The following is a 13,423-nucleotide window of genomic DNA, read 5'->3' as shown; positions in this document are numbered from 1 at the left end:
AGCTAAACTCTGTAAGACAATGGCCCTCCAGGACCAAGTTTGTCTACAGTCTATAATGTCCTTGTTAGTGTGCCCATATTCTAATACCACAGAAACCTGTTTGAATTGTGCATAAAGCCATGTAATTAGAAGTGTACAGGTTAAATTGGAACCATGACCTGGATGGGAGTGAGGTTTAGAGGATGAGAGTAACAGAGATCAGGTAGTAAGAGCTGTATAGGTAAACATATTTCCTTTGACTTTAAGAGATGCACTAGGGAAGGATGTCCAATCCTGTTACTGGAGATCTACTTTCCTGCAGAGTTCAGCTTTAACCCTGATCAAACACAACTAAATCAACTAAGTCAGATCTGAAGGAGCACCTGGTAATTGCAGAGAGGTGTGTTTTATCAAGGTTGCAGCTGAACTCTGCAGGAGGGTAAATCTCCAGAAACAGGATTGGGCACCCCTGCACTATAGGCTACAGTTTTTATTGTCCTTGTTGGTGTACCCACTTCCCACACCAGAGAAACTGATTGAATGGAACATAGAATCAGGTAATTAGAAGTGTAAGGGATACATTGGTGCCATGACCCTGATTGAACTGAGGTTTAGGGTTGAGAGTAACAGAGACCAGCTAGTAAGAGCTATGAGGGAAAACATCATTGTGTTGACTTTAAGAAGTGCGCTAGAGGCTGTGGTTTTTATCATCCCTTTAAGCATGCCAAACTACCATGCTTGGGATTCTAGTCTGAATCCTTTTTGGAGTGGGTCTAGTAGGCCTGAATAGAAATGAGTTTTCGTAGACTTGAAGGGAAGCAAGTTTTATGGGACCACACTTCCCCATAAAAGTAGATCTGAAGGGAAGTGAGTTTTATAGGAGCAAACCCCATTGATTGCACACCCATTTCCCATACTGGAGAAGCCCAATTGCATCACAGTTTATAGTGGGTGAAACCAGAGGGGTCTAAACCCTGCCTTGAGTGGAGTAATATCGGAGGGGATACATTGGTGCCTTCACCCAGATGGGAGTGAGGTTTAGGGTTTGAGTGTAATGGAGGGCAGAGTAAGATTTGTGTAGGTAAACCTCATTCCTTTAGCTTGGAGCAGGCTAAATTTAAACAAATAGGTCAATAAGGGTAAGTGCAGCTGCAGTTTGTAGCCCTTTGTCAACAATCTCACAACAATGTTAAAAGGCAGGGCTCACTATACTCGGTTCTGGAGGGCCGGTGTCTTGCAAAGTTTAGCTCCAACCCTAATCAAACACACCTGAAAAAGCTAATCAGGGTCTTATTAGTCATACTACAGGGTGGGCCATTTATATGGATACACCTTAATAAAATGGGAATGGTTGGTGATATTAACGCCCTGTTTGTGGCACATTAGTATATTTGAGGGGGGCAAACTTTTTAAGATTGGTGGTGACAATGGTGGCCATTTTGAAGTCGCCATCTTGGATCCAACTTTTGTTTTTTCAATAGGAAGGGGGTCATGTGACACATCAAACTTATTGGGAATTTCACAAGAAAAACAATAGTGTGCTTGGTTTTAATGTAACTTTATTCTTTCATGAGCCCCCTCACATATACTTATGTGCCACAAACAGGATGTTAATATCACCCACCATTCCCATTTTGTTAAGGTGTTTCCATATAAATGGCCCACCCTGTAGATGCTTCCAGGCAGGTGTGCTGAGGCAAGTTGGAGCTAAATTCTGCAGGAACACCGGCCCTCCAGGATAGAAATTGGTGACCTATGCTTAAAGGGGTAGTTCACCAAAAAGTAACCATTTTGTTAATAATTACTTGTGGTTCCAACCACCAGAGACCATCATTCATTATCAGAACACAAATTCAGATATCTTAGATTAAATGTGGCTTATCCAAGAACTCCCTGGTCCTCTATAGACAGCAATGGACCTGATTTTCAGAAAGATACCAAAAAACCCTCAGTTGTCTTCAGATGTTTAATCGGAATAGGTTGCACGTTCAAAAGAGTGCTCATGAATTTGCACCCTATACTGACATTGAGGAGAAGAAACTGTTGAATTAAGTCCTTATTTTTGTTTAATGTGCGCACAAAAGTATTCCAATTGATCCACTAAAGACACATGGACTGTTTTGGTGATGTTTTTTGGTACCTTTCTGGACTTTGTGTCAGGACCATTTCTATCTATAGAGGACAAGAGAGGTCTTGGATTTCACCTGAAATATCTTTATTTGTGTTTTGAAGATGAACAAAGGTCTCAGGGAATTGGAATGACATGTGGGTATTTAATAATATAACTTAAATTTTTTCGACCAACTAACCCTTTAGATGCTGGTTCCATTCCTGTTTTGAGTGGGGTCAGTAGTAACGATGGTAAGTGAGTTTTTAAGTGGGTGAGTGTAATGCGGTATCCTTGCAAGTGCACTGCCTCCTGTGCCTAGATAGATACTGGTTCAAATCCTGCTTTGAGTAGGACGAATAAAACAAGAGGGGAATAAGGTTTAGAGGGTGGATGTATCCAAAATCAGTTGTGATTTTTAGAGTCCATGTAAGTGCACTGCCTCCGATGCCAAAGTTGAGATACCGCAATCCCCTGGCCTCAAGGAGCACAATAGACCGTGCAGTCTTTAGCATCATTGTATTGCGCCACTCTGTTGCACCCACTTCCCATGGATGCCGGTTTGAATCCCACTCGGATCAGGGCAAGTAAAACCGGAGAGGTTACATGTGCTTTCAATGTTTCACAGTGTTTCATCATGAAGTATATCCACAGAGGTCACTTTCTACATCGGCTTCTCCATCTTTACCGCTAAGTTTGCAGGCTAAAAACAGAACATATGATTATGAGCATCTTTAGAAGTCCATTTTAGGAGGCAAACATACAGATGGGCTTTATCTGTGCCAATTCGCCCACTCTAGGTAGGTGCCAGTCATGGTTTTGAGCAGAGCTGTGAGCCAATCTGAAAGCAGAGGCGTCCTGATAAATCAGTTATGGAGCCAAGGAGCGATGCTGAGCTTGGAGAGAGATATAGAGAGGGAGAGGGAGAGAGAGAGAGGCCTCCAATAAGATTACATGGAAGTAAAACGAACACAAATCATGTGTTCTGCTAGCTGCCAATGTCAAGCTGGAGAGATGAGATTATGTAGCAAAATTTAGATGTTTTTCTTCCGTCGGCTGCAGTTAGTCTTTTATTTTTTTCCTCATCATTTCGTTTTTAAATGTTTTTAATGCCTTGTGAGAGAAGGAGGGGGAGTGGGTGAGAGCCAGGAGAGTGTGATGGAGAGAGAAATGGGAATGGGGCGAGAAACTGGAGGTGGAAGTAGGACAGTTACGTAAAACGGTCTTTTCACGAGTCTTAAAGTAGACAGATAAAGGTTTAGGTTTTGACTTCGCCGTCCTTCATAAGTCTGAAATGACGGTCATGAACTGTCATGGATCTACAGGGCTTTTATGACTCTGGCAGAGTCGGAGTTGGCATAAGCTTCTTGTGCATTGGCTCAAATATCTTTTAGCCTGCAAAGCATAAATCAGAAGCTACACTGCATCGCAATCAATCTTTTTAAAGTTCATATAAAGTGTGTCTGTACAGCCGTTCTACTATCCTGCTGACGCTGGTTTGCCTATGGGAGGAGAAGGAGCTTCTAGGTTTCTTCGTCTCGAAGTTCATTACCACAACCCTCTACTTATTTCAGGTACACAACAAGGACACAAACTATGTCAAATACTTCTGACCAGTGTTTTTGATATAGCTAGTGGAACAATTCTGGTAAACAGATCCACTCATATGGTCAGTTGACTATGGCTATGTTCAGAATGCTGCATCATTTTGTGATGTTTACACATTATGTTGCTAACTATACTTTAAATCAAAATTATAGGTGCCTCCACAAGTTATTTAAAAAAGTATATATAGTTTACCCTGCTTAAAAAAGTAAACTATATACAAAATTAAGAATGAAAACTTATAACTAATACAATCTGTCTAATAGCAACACACAAATCCTGTATTATTTATATAACCTTGTGTAATTAATTGTAAATACTGTAGGAAATACAAAATGTGTAATATAATGTTACTAAATTTTGTTATACAGTTCAGGTCAGAATTATTAGCCCCCGTTTATTTTTTCACCCAATTTCAGTTTAACGGAGAGAAGATTTTTTCAACACATTTCTAAACATAATAGTTTTAATAACTCATTTCTAATAACTGATTTATTTTATCTTTGCCATGATGACAGTAAATAATATTTGACTAGATATTTATCAAGACACTTCTATACAGCTTAAAGTGACATTTAAAGGCTTAAGTAGGTTAATTAGGTTAACTAGTCAGGTTAGGGTAATTAGGCAAGTTATTGTATAACGATGGTTTGTTCTGTAGACTATCAGAACAGCTTAAAGACCTTAAAATGGCTTTTAAAAATTTAAAAACTGCTTTTATTCTAGCTGAAATAAAACAAATAAGACTTTCTTCAGAAGAAAAAATATTGTCAGACATACTGTGAAAATTTCCTTGCTCTGTTAAACATCATTTGGGAAATATTTAAAAAAGGAAAAAAAAAACTCAAAGGGGTTTAATAATTCTGATTTCAGCTGTACATCTATTTAAAATGATTCAAACATTTTTAAATGATTATAGCTTAGCATAAACATTTAAAATGACAATTAATTAGCATTTTAGATAATTAAATATAGTCTTTTTAATATGCCATCATACGACTCTAGTCTTAAACATGCCTGACAAGATTTATTTTGTAATATAAATTATTATTTATACACTGAATGACATATTTACAGTAGTCTTGAAAAGTCTTGAAGTTCATTACCACAACCCTCTACTTATTTCAGGAACACAACAAGGACACAAACTGTGTCAAATACTTCAGACCAGTATTTTTGATATACTGTAGCTGGTTGGACATTTTTTGGTTAACTTGGTCATTTGGTCAATTGACTATGTTCAGAATCCTAGATCATTTTGCGCTTTTTACACTTTGTATTGCTTAAATTAAAAATGAGTCTAGTACTTCCTGTGTACCAAGAGATCTAATAAGCCTGCTTTAAACAAACAAAAACAGAAAAGCCATGCACAAATTGAAGAATTTAAACAATTTAAATGTAATAATATAATTTATAACTAATCTAATTAGTCTAATAGCAAAACAAACACATTACTTATGTAATTATTTATAATTAATTGTAATTACTGTAGTAAATCCATGGAAAATGTGTAACAAGGACACCTTAAAATTAAAAATGACATTTAATTTGTATTTTAGATTCTTAAATATAGTCTTTTTAATATACCATCAAATGACTCTAGTCTTTAACATGCCTGAATGATTATTTATACACTGATTGACATAAGAAAAACCAGAAAAACCCACCCGCTTCGAATGATATCACTCAATTAAATGGGCGTTATCAGTGGTCATCAGCTGATAGATATGGGCCAGTAGGGGGGCCTTCTGCGCCTACTGGTAGGCTCAGAAGGCTGTGATCATCCATCCACATGGCTAATCAGTGATACTAATAAAGAAGACTCCAGATCCAGATCTATGTTGTATACTGTGATGGTTGGGTTTAGGGTTGGGGTAGAGCTAGACGTTAATAAAATACAATTAATGGGAAATATAATAAATAATATAAACAACTCTCGTTAACTTCTGGCCACAGCCGTATGTGATCTATAGCTGATTAACCATGTAGTTGGATGATAACAGCATCGAATTGGCTGGAAAAACAGTTGTTCATTGTTAGTTCATGTTAATTCACAGTGCATTAACTAATCTTAACAAACATGAATTTGGATTTTATTAATGCATTAGTAAATGTTGAACTATGATTAATAAAAAAACTAATGAAACCTTATTGTAAAGCATGACCTACACATGTAGCCCATTTTAAAAAGTGGAATGGGAATCTTCTAAAGCTAATCTGCTAATATGTAACTAATGTTTCCCCCCATTTTTTTATCCAATCTCTTCTCCAGTCAACTTGCTTTCATTTGTGAATGCAAAACTCTTTATTTCTTCACTCATTCTGTGTGTTTGTGGCAGGACGGAGGGACTCCTCGGGCATTCGTTTATGGTACAGTCCGTCTCTACGGAGGTTTGACGCAGGCATCATGGAGCTCGGGCTGGTCTATACTCCTGTCATGGCCATTCCCCCCCGCCAGCGCTCTTTCCAGCTCACTGGATACTGCACCGCCAAATGCACACAGACGGTCTGAACTTCTCACAAACATCCCCAAATACTGCACTTCACTCAAGCCAGCCGGAGAAATTCAAGATGCAACCTAAAGCTGCTACAGTCTCGACTACAAGACTAATACTTCTAACCGCACTCGGACTTTCAATTCAATTAAAACACATTGGGTGGTGTCCTGAAAATGAATGAAGGTTGATTTTCACCACAGTATTTGATTGCGAGAGATTTTCTACTAAAAAAGAAAAATACTCCTTATTAAGGTGTAATAAAAGTCTAATAAAGCAGCCCACGGTGGAAAGAGATTGAAAACAAAATGTTGTTATGTAAGACATATTGTGTAACTTCAAGTCGGTCGTTTGTTTGTACTAATAGCATCAACAGGAAAAGTTGCTATTAAGAAAAAAACAAAACAATCAGAACGCTCCAAAACAGTGTTTCCCAACCCTTTTCCTAGAGGCACACCAACACTACATATTTTGGATGTCTTCCTTCTCTAACCCATTAACTTTATGTTTTGGAGTCTCTTCTTACTGTATGTTCTGATGAGTTCATTCAGGAGTGTTTGATTAGGGAGAGGTTGAAAATGTGTGGTGTTGGTGTGCCTTCAGGAACAGGGTTGAGAAAAACTGCTCTAAAAACAGCTATGGAATCTGATTTAAAGTAGTAAGATGACAAAGTTCAGTAATTAATAAATAGAAAATAGTGTTGGGGCAGCAAGCACGGTGGCGCAGTGGGTAGCACAATTGCCTCACAGCAAGAAGGTCGCTGGTTCGAGCCTCAGCTAGGTCAGTTGGCATTTCTGTGTGGAATTTGCATGTTCTCCCTGTGTTCACCTCTGGGTGCTCCAGTTTCCCCCACAAGTCCAAAGACATGCGGTACAGGTGAATTGAGTAAGCTAAATTGGCCATAGTGTATGTGTGTGAATGAGTGTATGAATGTTTCCCAGTGATGGGTTGCAGCTGAAACGGCATCCGCTGCGTAAAACATGCTGGATAAGTTAGCGGTTCATTTCACTGTGGCGACCCCAGATTTATAAAGGGACTAAGTCGAAAAGAAAATGAATGAATGAATGAATGAATATAGTGTTCTTGTTACACTCTAAAAAATGTTGGGTCAAATATGGACATCCCCAAAGTTGGGTTATGATGGCGATCCATCTTTTTACAAATTTTTCTTCCAATTAAAATACCCAACAGTTGAGTTTGTCCATATTTGACCCAACATTTCTTCTCCTTCATGTGTGTCTTCATTCTTTGATTCATTCATTTTCGTTTTGGCTTAGTCCCTTTATTAATCAGGGGTCGCCCCAGCGGAATGAACCGCCAACTTATCCAGCATATGTTTTGCGCAGTGGAAGCCCTTCCAGCTGCAACCAATCACTGGGAAACAGACAATTTAGCTTACACAATTCACCTATACCACGTCTTTGGACTTGTGGGGGAAACCAGAGCACCCAGAGGAAACCCACGCCAACAGGGGGAGAATGTGTGTCTTTAATTTACCCAAATTTAGTGTATTTATTTTTATGTCATGTTTACTTTTCCCCTCCAGTATTCATTTTAAAAACCAGTTAATAAAGAGGATTTATTGGCAAGTACGGTCCAACATATCTATTATCAGAAAATCCATTAGAGAGTTCGTACTTAGATATTGCTTGATATTAATAGAAGGTTTGGCATGCTGTCCCGGGAGAGAATCCTGAGCTCGGAGATAATTGAGCCCAGGGCTCCCGCCTGGTCAATGAGCATGTAGTGGGTATGAGATCAGGTAGTTCTCAGGAGCTTCCCCTGGTAAAGGAGGAAAGGGGGAGATGGGGTGGATGGAGGGTTTCTTTGGAAAATGAATTTAAGGGAGTACTTATAGTAAATTTGGATTAATCTGATTGGCTAACTAATGATTATAGATAAGAGACCAGCTGCGATCAATCATATCACATGCTCCTCTTGAAATTAGTTTGTGAAACTTCACGTATTGGTCGACCACTACAATCTACTAATACATTTTTTCACTAAAAAAAGTTACGTTTGTCCATACTTGACCCAACATAGGGTTATAACAACCCATCATTTACAGCAGGCCATTTATTATTATTATTATTATTATTATTATTAATTAGTGTTTTCAGATCAAAGTATTTACTAATCTATAAAAATTATGGGTTGCATTAACCCGACATCGGGTCAAATATGGATAAACGCAATGGTTTAAATCGAACGTAATTTAAATTGAACTGAAACAGTAGGTTTTATCCATGTTTTATCCAACGTCAAGTTAGCCCAGCAATTATTAGTGTATAAACTAGATGAAATATAGAATAGATGAATGTCTTTTTAAAGATGCAATAATTACATTTTATTTATTCTATCTAAAATTAAAGGGCAGACTGATGATGACAGCCTGAATTATTGACACTATAAATAATGCTGGGTTGTATTAATCCAATTCCCATTCCAACATTGCTCTTGTTTGGATACACTGGAGTTGATACACATACTTCCATAAAATGTGAAAATAAGAGTTATTAAGCAGTGTAATGTCTCCTCCAGGCTCTTCCAGTAGGGGGCATACACATCTTTGCATCCCAGCTGCACACTCATTTGGCCGGTCTCGGGGTCAGGACCGTCTTGGTGCGAGGAGGTCGAGAGGTGGAGGTGGTGCAGGAGGACAAACATTTCAGCACACATTACCAGGTATCCACAACTATAAGTTTGTATTCATAACATTAAATTTAAATATGTACCTTTATGCATGTTCCTAGCCTTATTATAGACAACTCAAGAGTAAATGTCATTGTAAATAAAAAGTTTTGCTGTAATCTTTTATCATAATGTATCATCAACTACGCATCTGAAATGACTTCCCCTTTCTGATGAAATTACCAAGCCTTTTTATTTTTCAACCAATCCCTGCCAACCACTTACATAAAGACCACACCCACTTTCTATATTCTAATCCAGTGTTTCTCAACCACGTTCCTGGAGGACCACCAGCTCTGCTCATTATCCATAGCTGCATCCCAAATGGCACACTATGCACTTATACACTCAATTGCATAGTATATGAATGTAGTGTCGGCCCAATTGGAACACTAAAGTTTTTTTTACTAAGTGGAAACTCACACTGTTTCCCTGATGACGTTTGACTGTTGCCAAATTAATGACCGAAAGCTCCACCCCATCCGCTACATGAGCAAAGCAGCGGCCGTTGAGTGCGTGAAGTGTCCAACATAGCACATTTCATTTTAAAGGTTTAGTTTTCAGTGTGAATGCACTACTTACACTATTTATACTACAAAACGGCTTAGAATTGTGCATAAGTATGCGATTTGGGACGTACCTCATCTCTTCTTAACCAATCACACCTGATTCAGATCATCAGCTCATTAGCAGAGACTGAAAGACCTGTAATAGGTGGGACAAAGGAGACATCCAAAACATGCAGTATTAGTGGTTCTCCAGGAACATGGTTGAGAAACACTGATCTAATCAATTCTCAATTTGTAAAATTAGCTATTGTCCTACTGTTTTAACTGTATTTTTGCTTTAATTAAGCTAAGAGAATCCCAAACTGAGGAAAATGCTGATGGTGTATAATTTAATAATAATAAAAAGATTAAATTCTTAATGGAAAGGTAACAAATTAATTTAAAATGAAAAACAACACTTATTTTTAATTGACCTACATGTCATATGACCATTAATCAACACCAGACATGAGCGTGTAAACGTGTTGTGAAATTATTTAAATGCCGACTTAAAATTTCAGACTATACTTAAATATTTATGCACTATATATAATTAAATAATTTAGGTCAAAGAGGAGCGCAGTAATTTCAGTGTTCTACACTCCATAAAAATGCTGCTTGTTCAAACTACTTATTTAAACTGAACTGAAACAACAATTCTTAAGATTTTTTTGGGACAACTTAATTGTTGTTTTATGTTCAATGAATTATGTTCAAATGTTAACTTAATCGATTTGTGTTAGGACAACATGAATGAATTTTGTGGAACCCTGCGATTTTTACATTGTAGATCCATCACACATCGAAATCCCATCTATAATTATGTACAAATATATTAGTTTTAATTTTATACACTCACTGGTTTATTAGGTACACCTGTCTTACTGCTCGTTAACGAAAATTTCTAATTAGCCAATCAAGCATGAATCATCTCAGACTGGTTTCTTGAACATGACAATGAGTTGTACTCAAACAGCCTCCACAGTCACCAGATCTCAATCCAATAGAGCACCTTTGGGATGTGGTGGAAGGGGAGATTCTTGTCATGGATGTGCAGCTAACAAATCTGCAGCAACTGCGTGATGCTGTCATGTCAAAATCTCTCAGGAATATTTCCAGTACCTTGTTGAATCTATGCCAAGAAGGATTAAGGCAGTTCTGAAGGCTAAAGGGGGTCCAACCCAGTACCAGTAAGGTGTACCTAATAAAGTGGCCGATGAGTGTTTATGTACATATTTGTAATGGTTGGAAAAATATATGCAGCCTCCGTTCTTGCAATATTTTGGAATATATATGACCCAAATATGCCATTTTATAAATGTAAAATTCAAATATGAACTGTCATATGTAATTTGCATATATTTTCATGAATCAGATTTCTATTTGGGATCCTACATAGGTTTATAACACATGTACACAATGCCAATCTATGCTCTTCAATGGCTGTTCATAAACAACACATACTTTGATCCTGGAAGACTGTAGTTGTTTCTGAGGCCTGGAGGAGTTTGGTTCATGTTGTTGATGCTGTTTTCTGCTGCAAAAGCAAATCCACTTTTCATGCACTTCAAAAGGATGGAGACTTGCCCTCAAATTGATATGGTAAAACAACACCATTGTTACTGTTCATATCACGTTTACTGTACAAGTGCAGAGAAAAACTGCAAGTTGAAAAGATTGGATGCAGCTAAATCTATTTTTGGACAGCCCAAAATCTAAATTCATAGCCTTTGGAATAGCACATTGCAAATATGTAAAGGGAAGTGTATATTTAAGGTGATTCTTTACACAGTTCATCTTACCCTTACTCTTTTGTCATATATATTATTAAATATTTACATATACATTCATATGTATTTTTAATTAGTATTGCAGCTAAAAGTTTTATATATAAATACATACATATATGTGCATGTTTATGTATATTCATTCATTTTCCTTCAGCTTAGTCCCTTATTTATCAGGGGTCACCACAGCGGAATGAACTGGCAACTATTTCCACACAGAAATGCCAACTGGTTCAGCCGGTACTCAAACTAGCGACCTTCTTGCTGTGAGGCGACAGTGCTAATCACTCAGCCGCATCGCACCATGTTTATTTATATCTGATAAACATACATAGTACACACAAACATATGTATATACACACTGAATTGGTGCCGTGACCCGGATGGCCATTATTATTATTCATTCATACATTTTCCTTCAGCTTAGTCCTTTTATTCATCAGGGGTCGCCACAGAGGAATGAAGCACCAACGATTCCAGCATATGTTTTACACAGCGGATGCCCTTCCAGCTGCAACCCAGTACTGGGAAACACCTATACACTCTTACATTTACACACACACTCATACACTAAAGTCAACTTTATCCAATTCACTTATAGCGCATGTCTTTGGACTGTGGGGGAAACTGAAGAAAACACACGCGAACACAAGGAGAACATGCAAACTCCACACAGAAATGCCAACTGGCCCAGCTGGGATTCGACCCAGCAACCTCTTACTGTAAGGTGACAGTGCTAACCACTGAGCCACCGTGTCGTGTTTAAATATACATATACGTTAACACACAAACATATGTATATACACACTGAATTGGTGCCGTGACCCGGATGGTCATTATTATTATTCATTCATGTATTTTCCTTCAGATTAGTCCCTTTATTCATCAGGGGATGCCACAGTGGAATGAACCACCAAGTATTCCAGCATATGTTTTACACAGCGGATGCCCTTCCAGCCGCAACCTAGTACTGGGAAACCCCCATACACTCTCACATTCCCACACACTCAAACACTATTTAGTTTATCCAATTCACTTATATCGCATGTCTCTGGACAGAATTGGTGCCGTGACCCGGATGGCCATTATTATTATTATTTATATTATTAAAGTATTTTAAATCAATGTGCGCTTAATAATTTAAATAAATGTTTGATTATTTATTTTAATATTTTAATTATTAAATAATAATCTGATAAACAACTGTATTTATTTAATAATTTTTCTTATATTTTACATAAACACCAGTTAAAAATCTCTCAACAGAACAACTATTTAGGTTCAGAATAGCACATAAAAGTTCTTTAAAAATATTTTTTTATTAGTATAAAGAATTTGAATAATTCAAAGAACCTTTTTGACACCACAAAGAACATTTTGTGCTATACGAAAAGAGTTTGATGAATATTATAATAATTATAACAGGCCATAAAATGCTATTCAAATACGCATTCCACACACACACACGCGCACACACAAGCAAACCTCAATTAACATCTGCAACCTTCTCTCTTTTCTCCAGATCATCCGTGTTTTACAGAAGATGGTGACTGTTCTGCCAGTAAGTTGCTCTTCACACATGTAAGAACTGCAGCACATTTAACCGCGAGAACGAGCGAATCTGCAGACATTACAGAAAATGCCTGCAGGCTTTAAGAGCCGAACAACAACGCAGATCTCCAGCATTCAGACTGTCAATACGAGCCCACACACTCGCTCAAGCTGCCAATTTAATGCTAACCTGCCAACAGACATTCACTGGAGCGCCACAAATAGCCTTTGTGAACGTGTGTGTGTGTGTGGTGTTTCTCACAGGGCGATGCTCTGCTCACGACGTGCAGATTCAACACCGAGGACAGAAGCAAAGTTACTGTGGTGAGTCTGAGAGACTTTGCAGGATCACATAAAGACTCCAATAGTGAATGGGAATGTGTCGCTAAAGCGCAATGCATTGTGGGAATCCAGGACATTGTAGCCTGGATGCTATTGATCTCAAAATTGTTGCAAATTTGTTAAAACTAAAAACCCTGAAAAATCACATGTACATAAGTATTCACAGCCTTTGGTCAATACTTTGTTGATGCACCTTTGGCAGCAATTACAGCCTCAAGTCTTTTTGAATATGATGCCACAAGCTTGGCACACCTGTCTTTGGAAATTTTTGCCCATTCCTCTTTGCAGTACCTCTCTATCAGGTTAGATGGGAAGCGA

At 37.9% G+C, this 13,423-nt stretch overlaps 1 protein-coding gene across 1 annotated transcript in view; it reads left to right on the top strand.

Moving 5' to 3' along the window:
- The window catches only part of dbh (dopamine beta-hydroxylase (dopamine beta-monooxygenase)), a 32,129-nt gene that overhangs the window by 9,409 nt on the left and 9,297 nt on the right, over positions 1 to 13,423 (top strand). Inside the window, exons 5-9 of the mRNA XM_056466960.1 lie at positions 3,558 to 3,660; positions 6,031 to 6,197; positions 8,728 to 8,871; positions 12,735 to 12,773; positions 13,028 to 13,087. Of these exons, the coding sequence (XP_056322935.1) occupies positions 3,558 to 3,660; positions 6,031 to 6,197; positions 8,728 to 8,871; positions 12,735 to 12,773; positions 13,028 to 13,087 (513 nt within the window). The remainder of the gene's footprint in view (positions 1 to 3,557; positions 3,661 to 6,030; positions 6,198 to 8,727; positions 8,872 to 12,734; positions 12,774 to 13,027; positions 13,088 to 13,423) is intronic.

The sequence above is a fragment of the Danio aesculapii genome, chromosome 10 (assembly GCF_903798145.1).
Source record: "Danio aesculapii chromosome 10, fDanAes4.1, whole genome shotgun sequence".
Lineage (NCBI taxonomy): Eukaryota > Metazoa > Chordata > Actinopteri > Cypriniformes > Danionidae > Danio > Danio aesculapii.
Note: the sequence above shows the minus strand (reverse complement) of the source record. Positions and strands in the feature narration are given on the sequence as shown.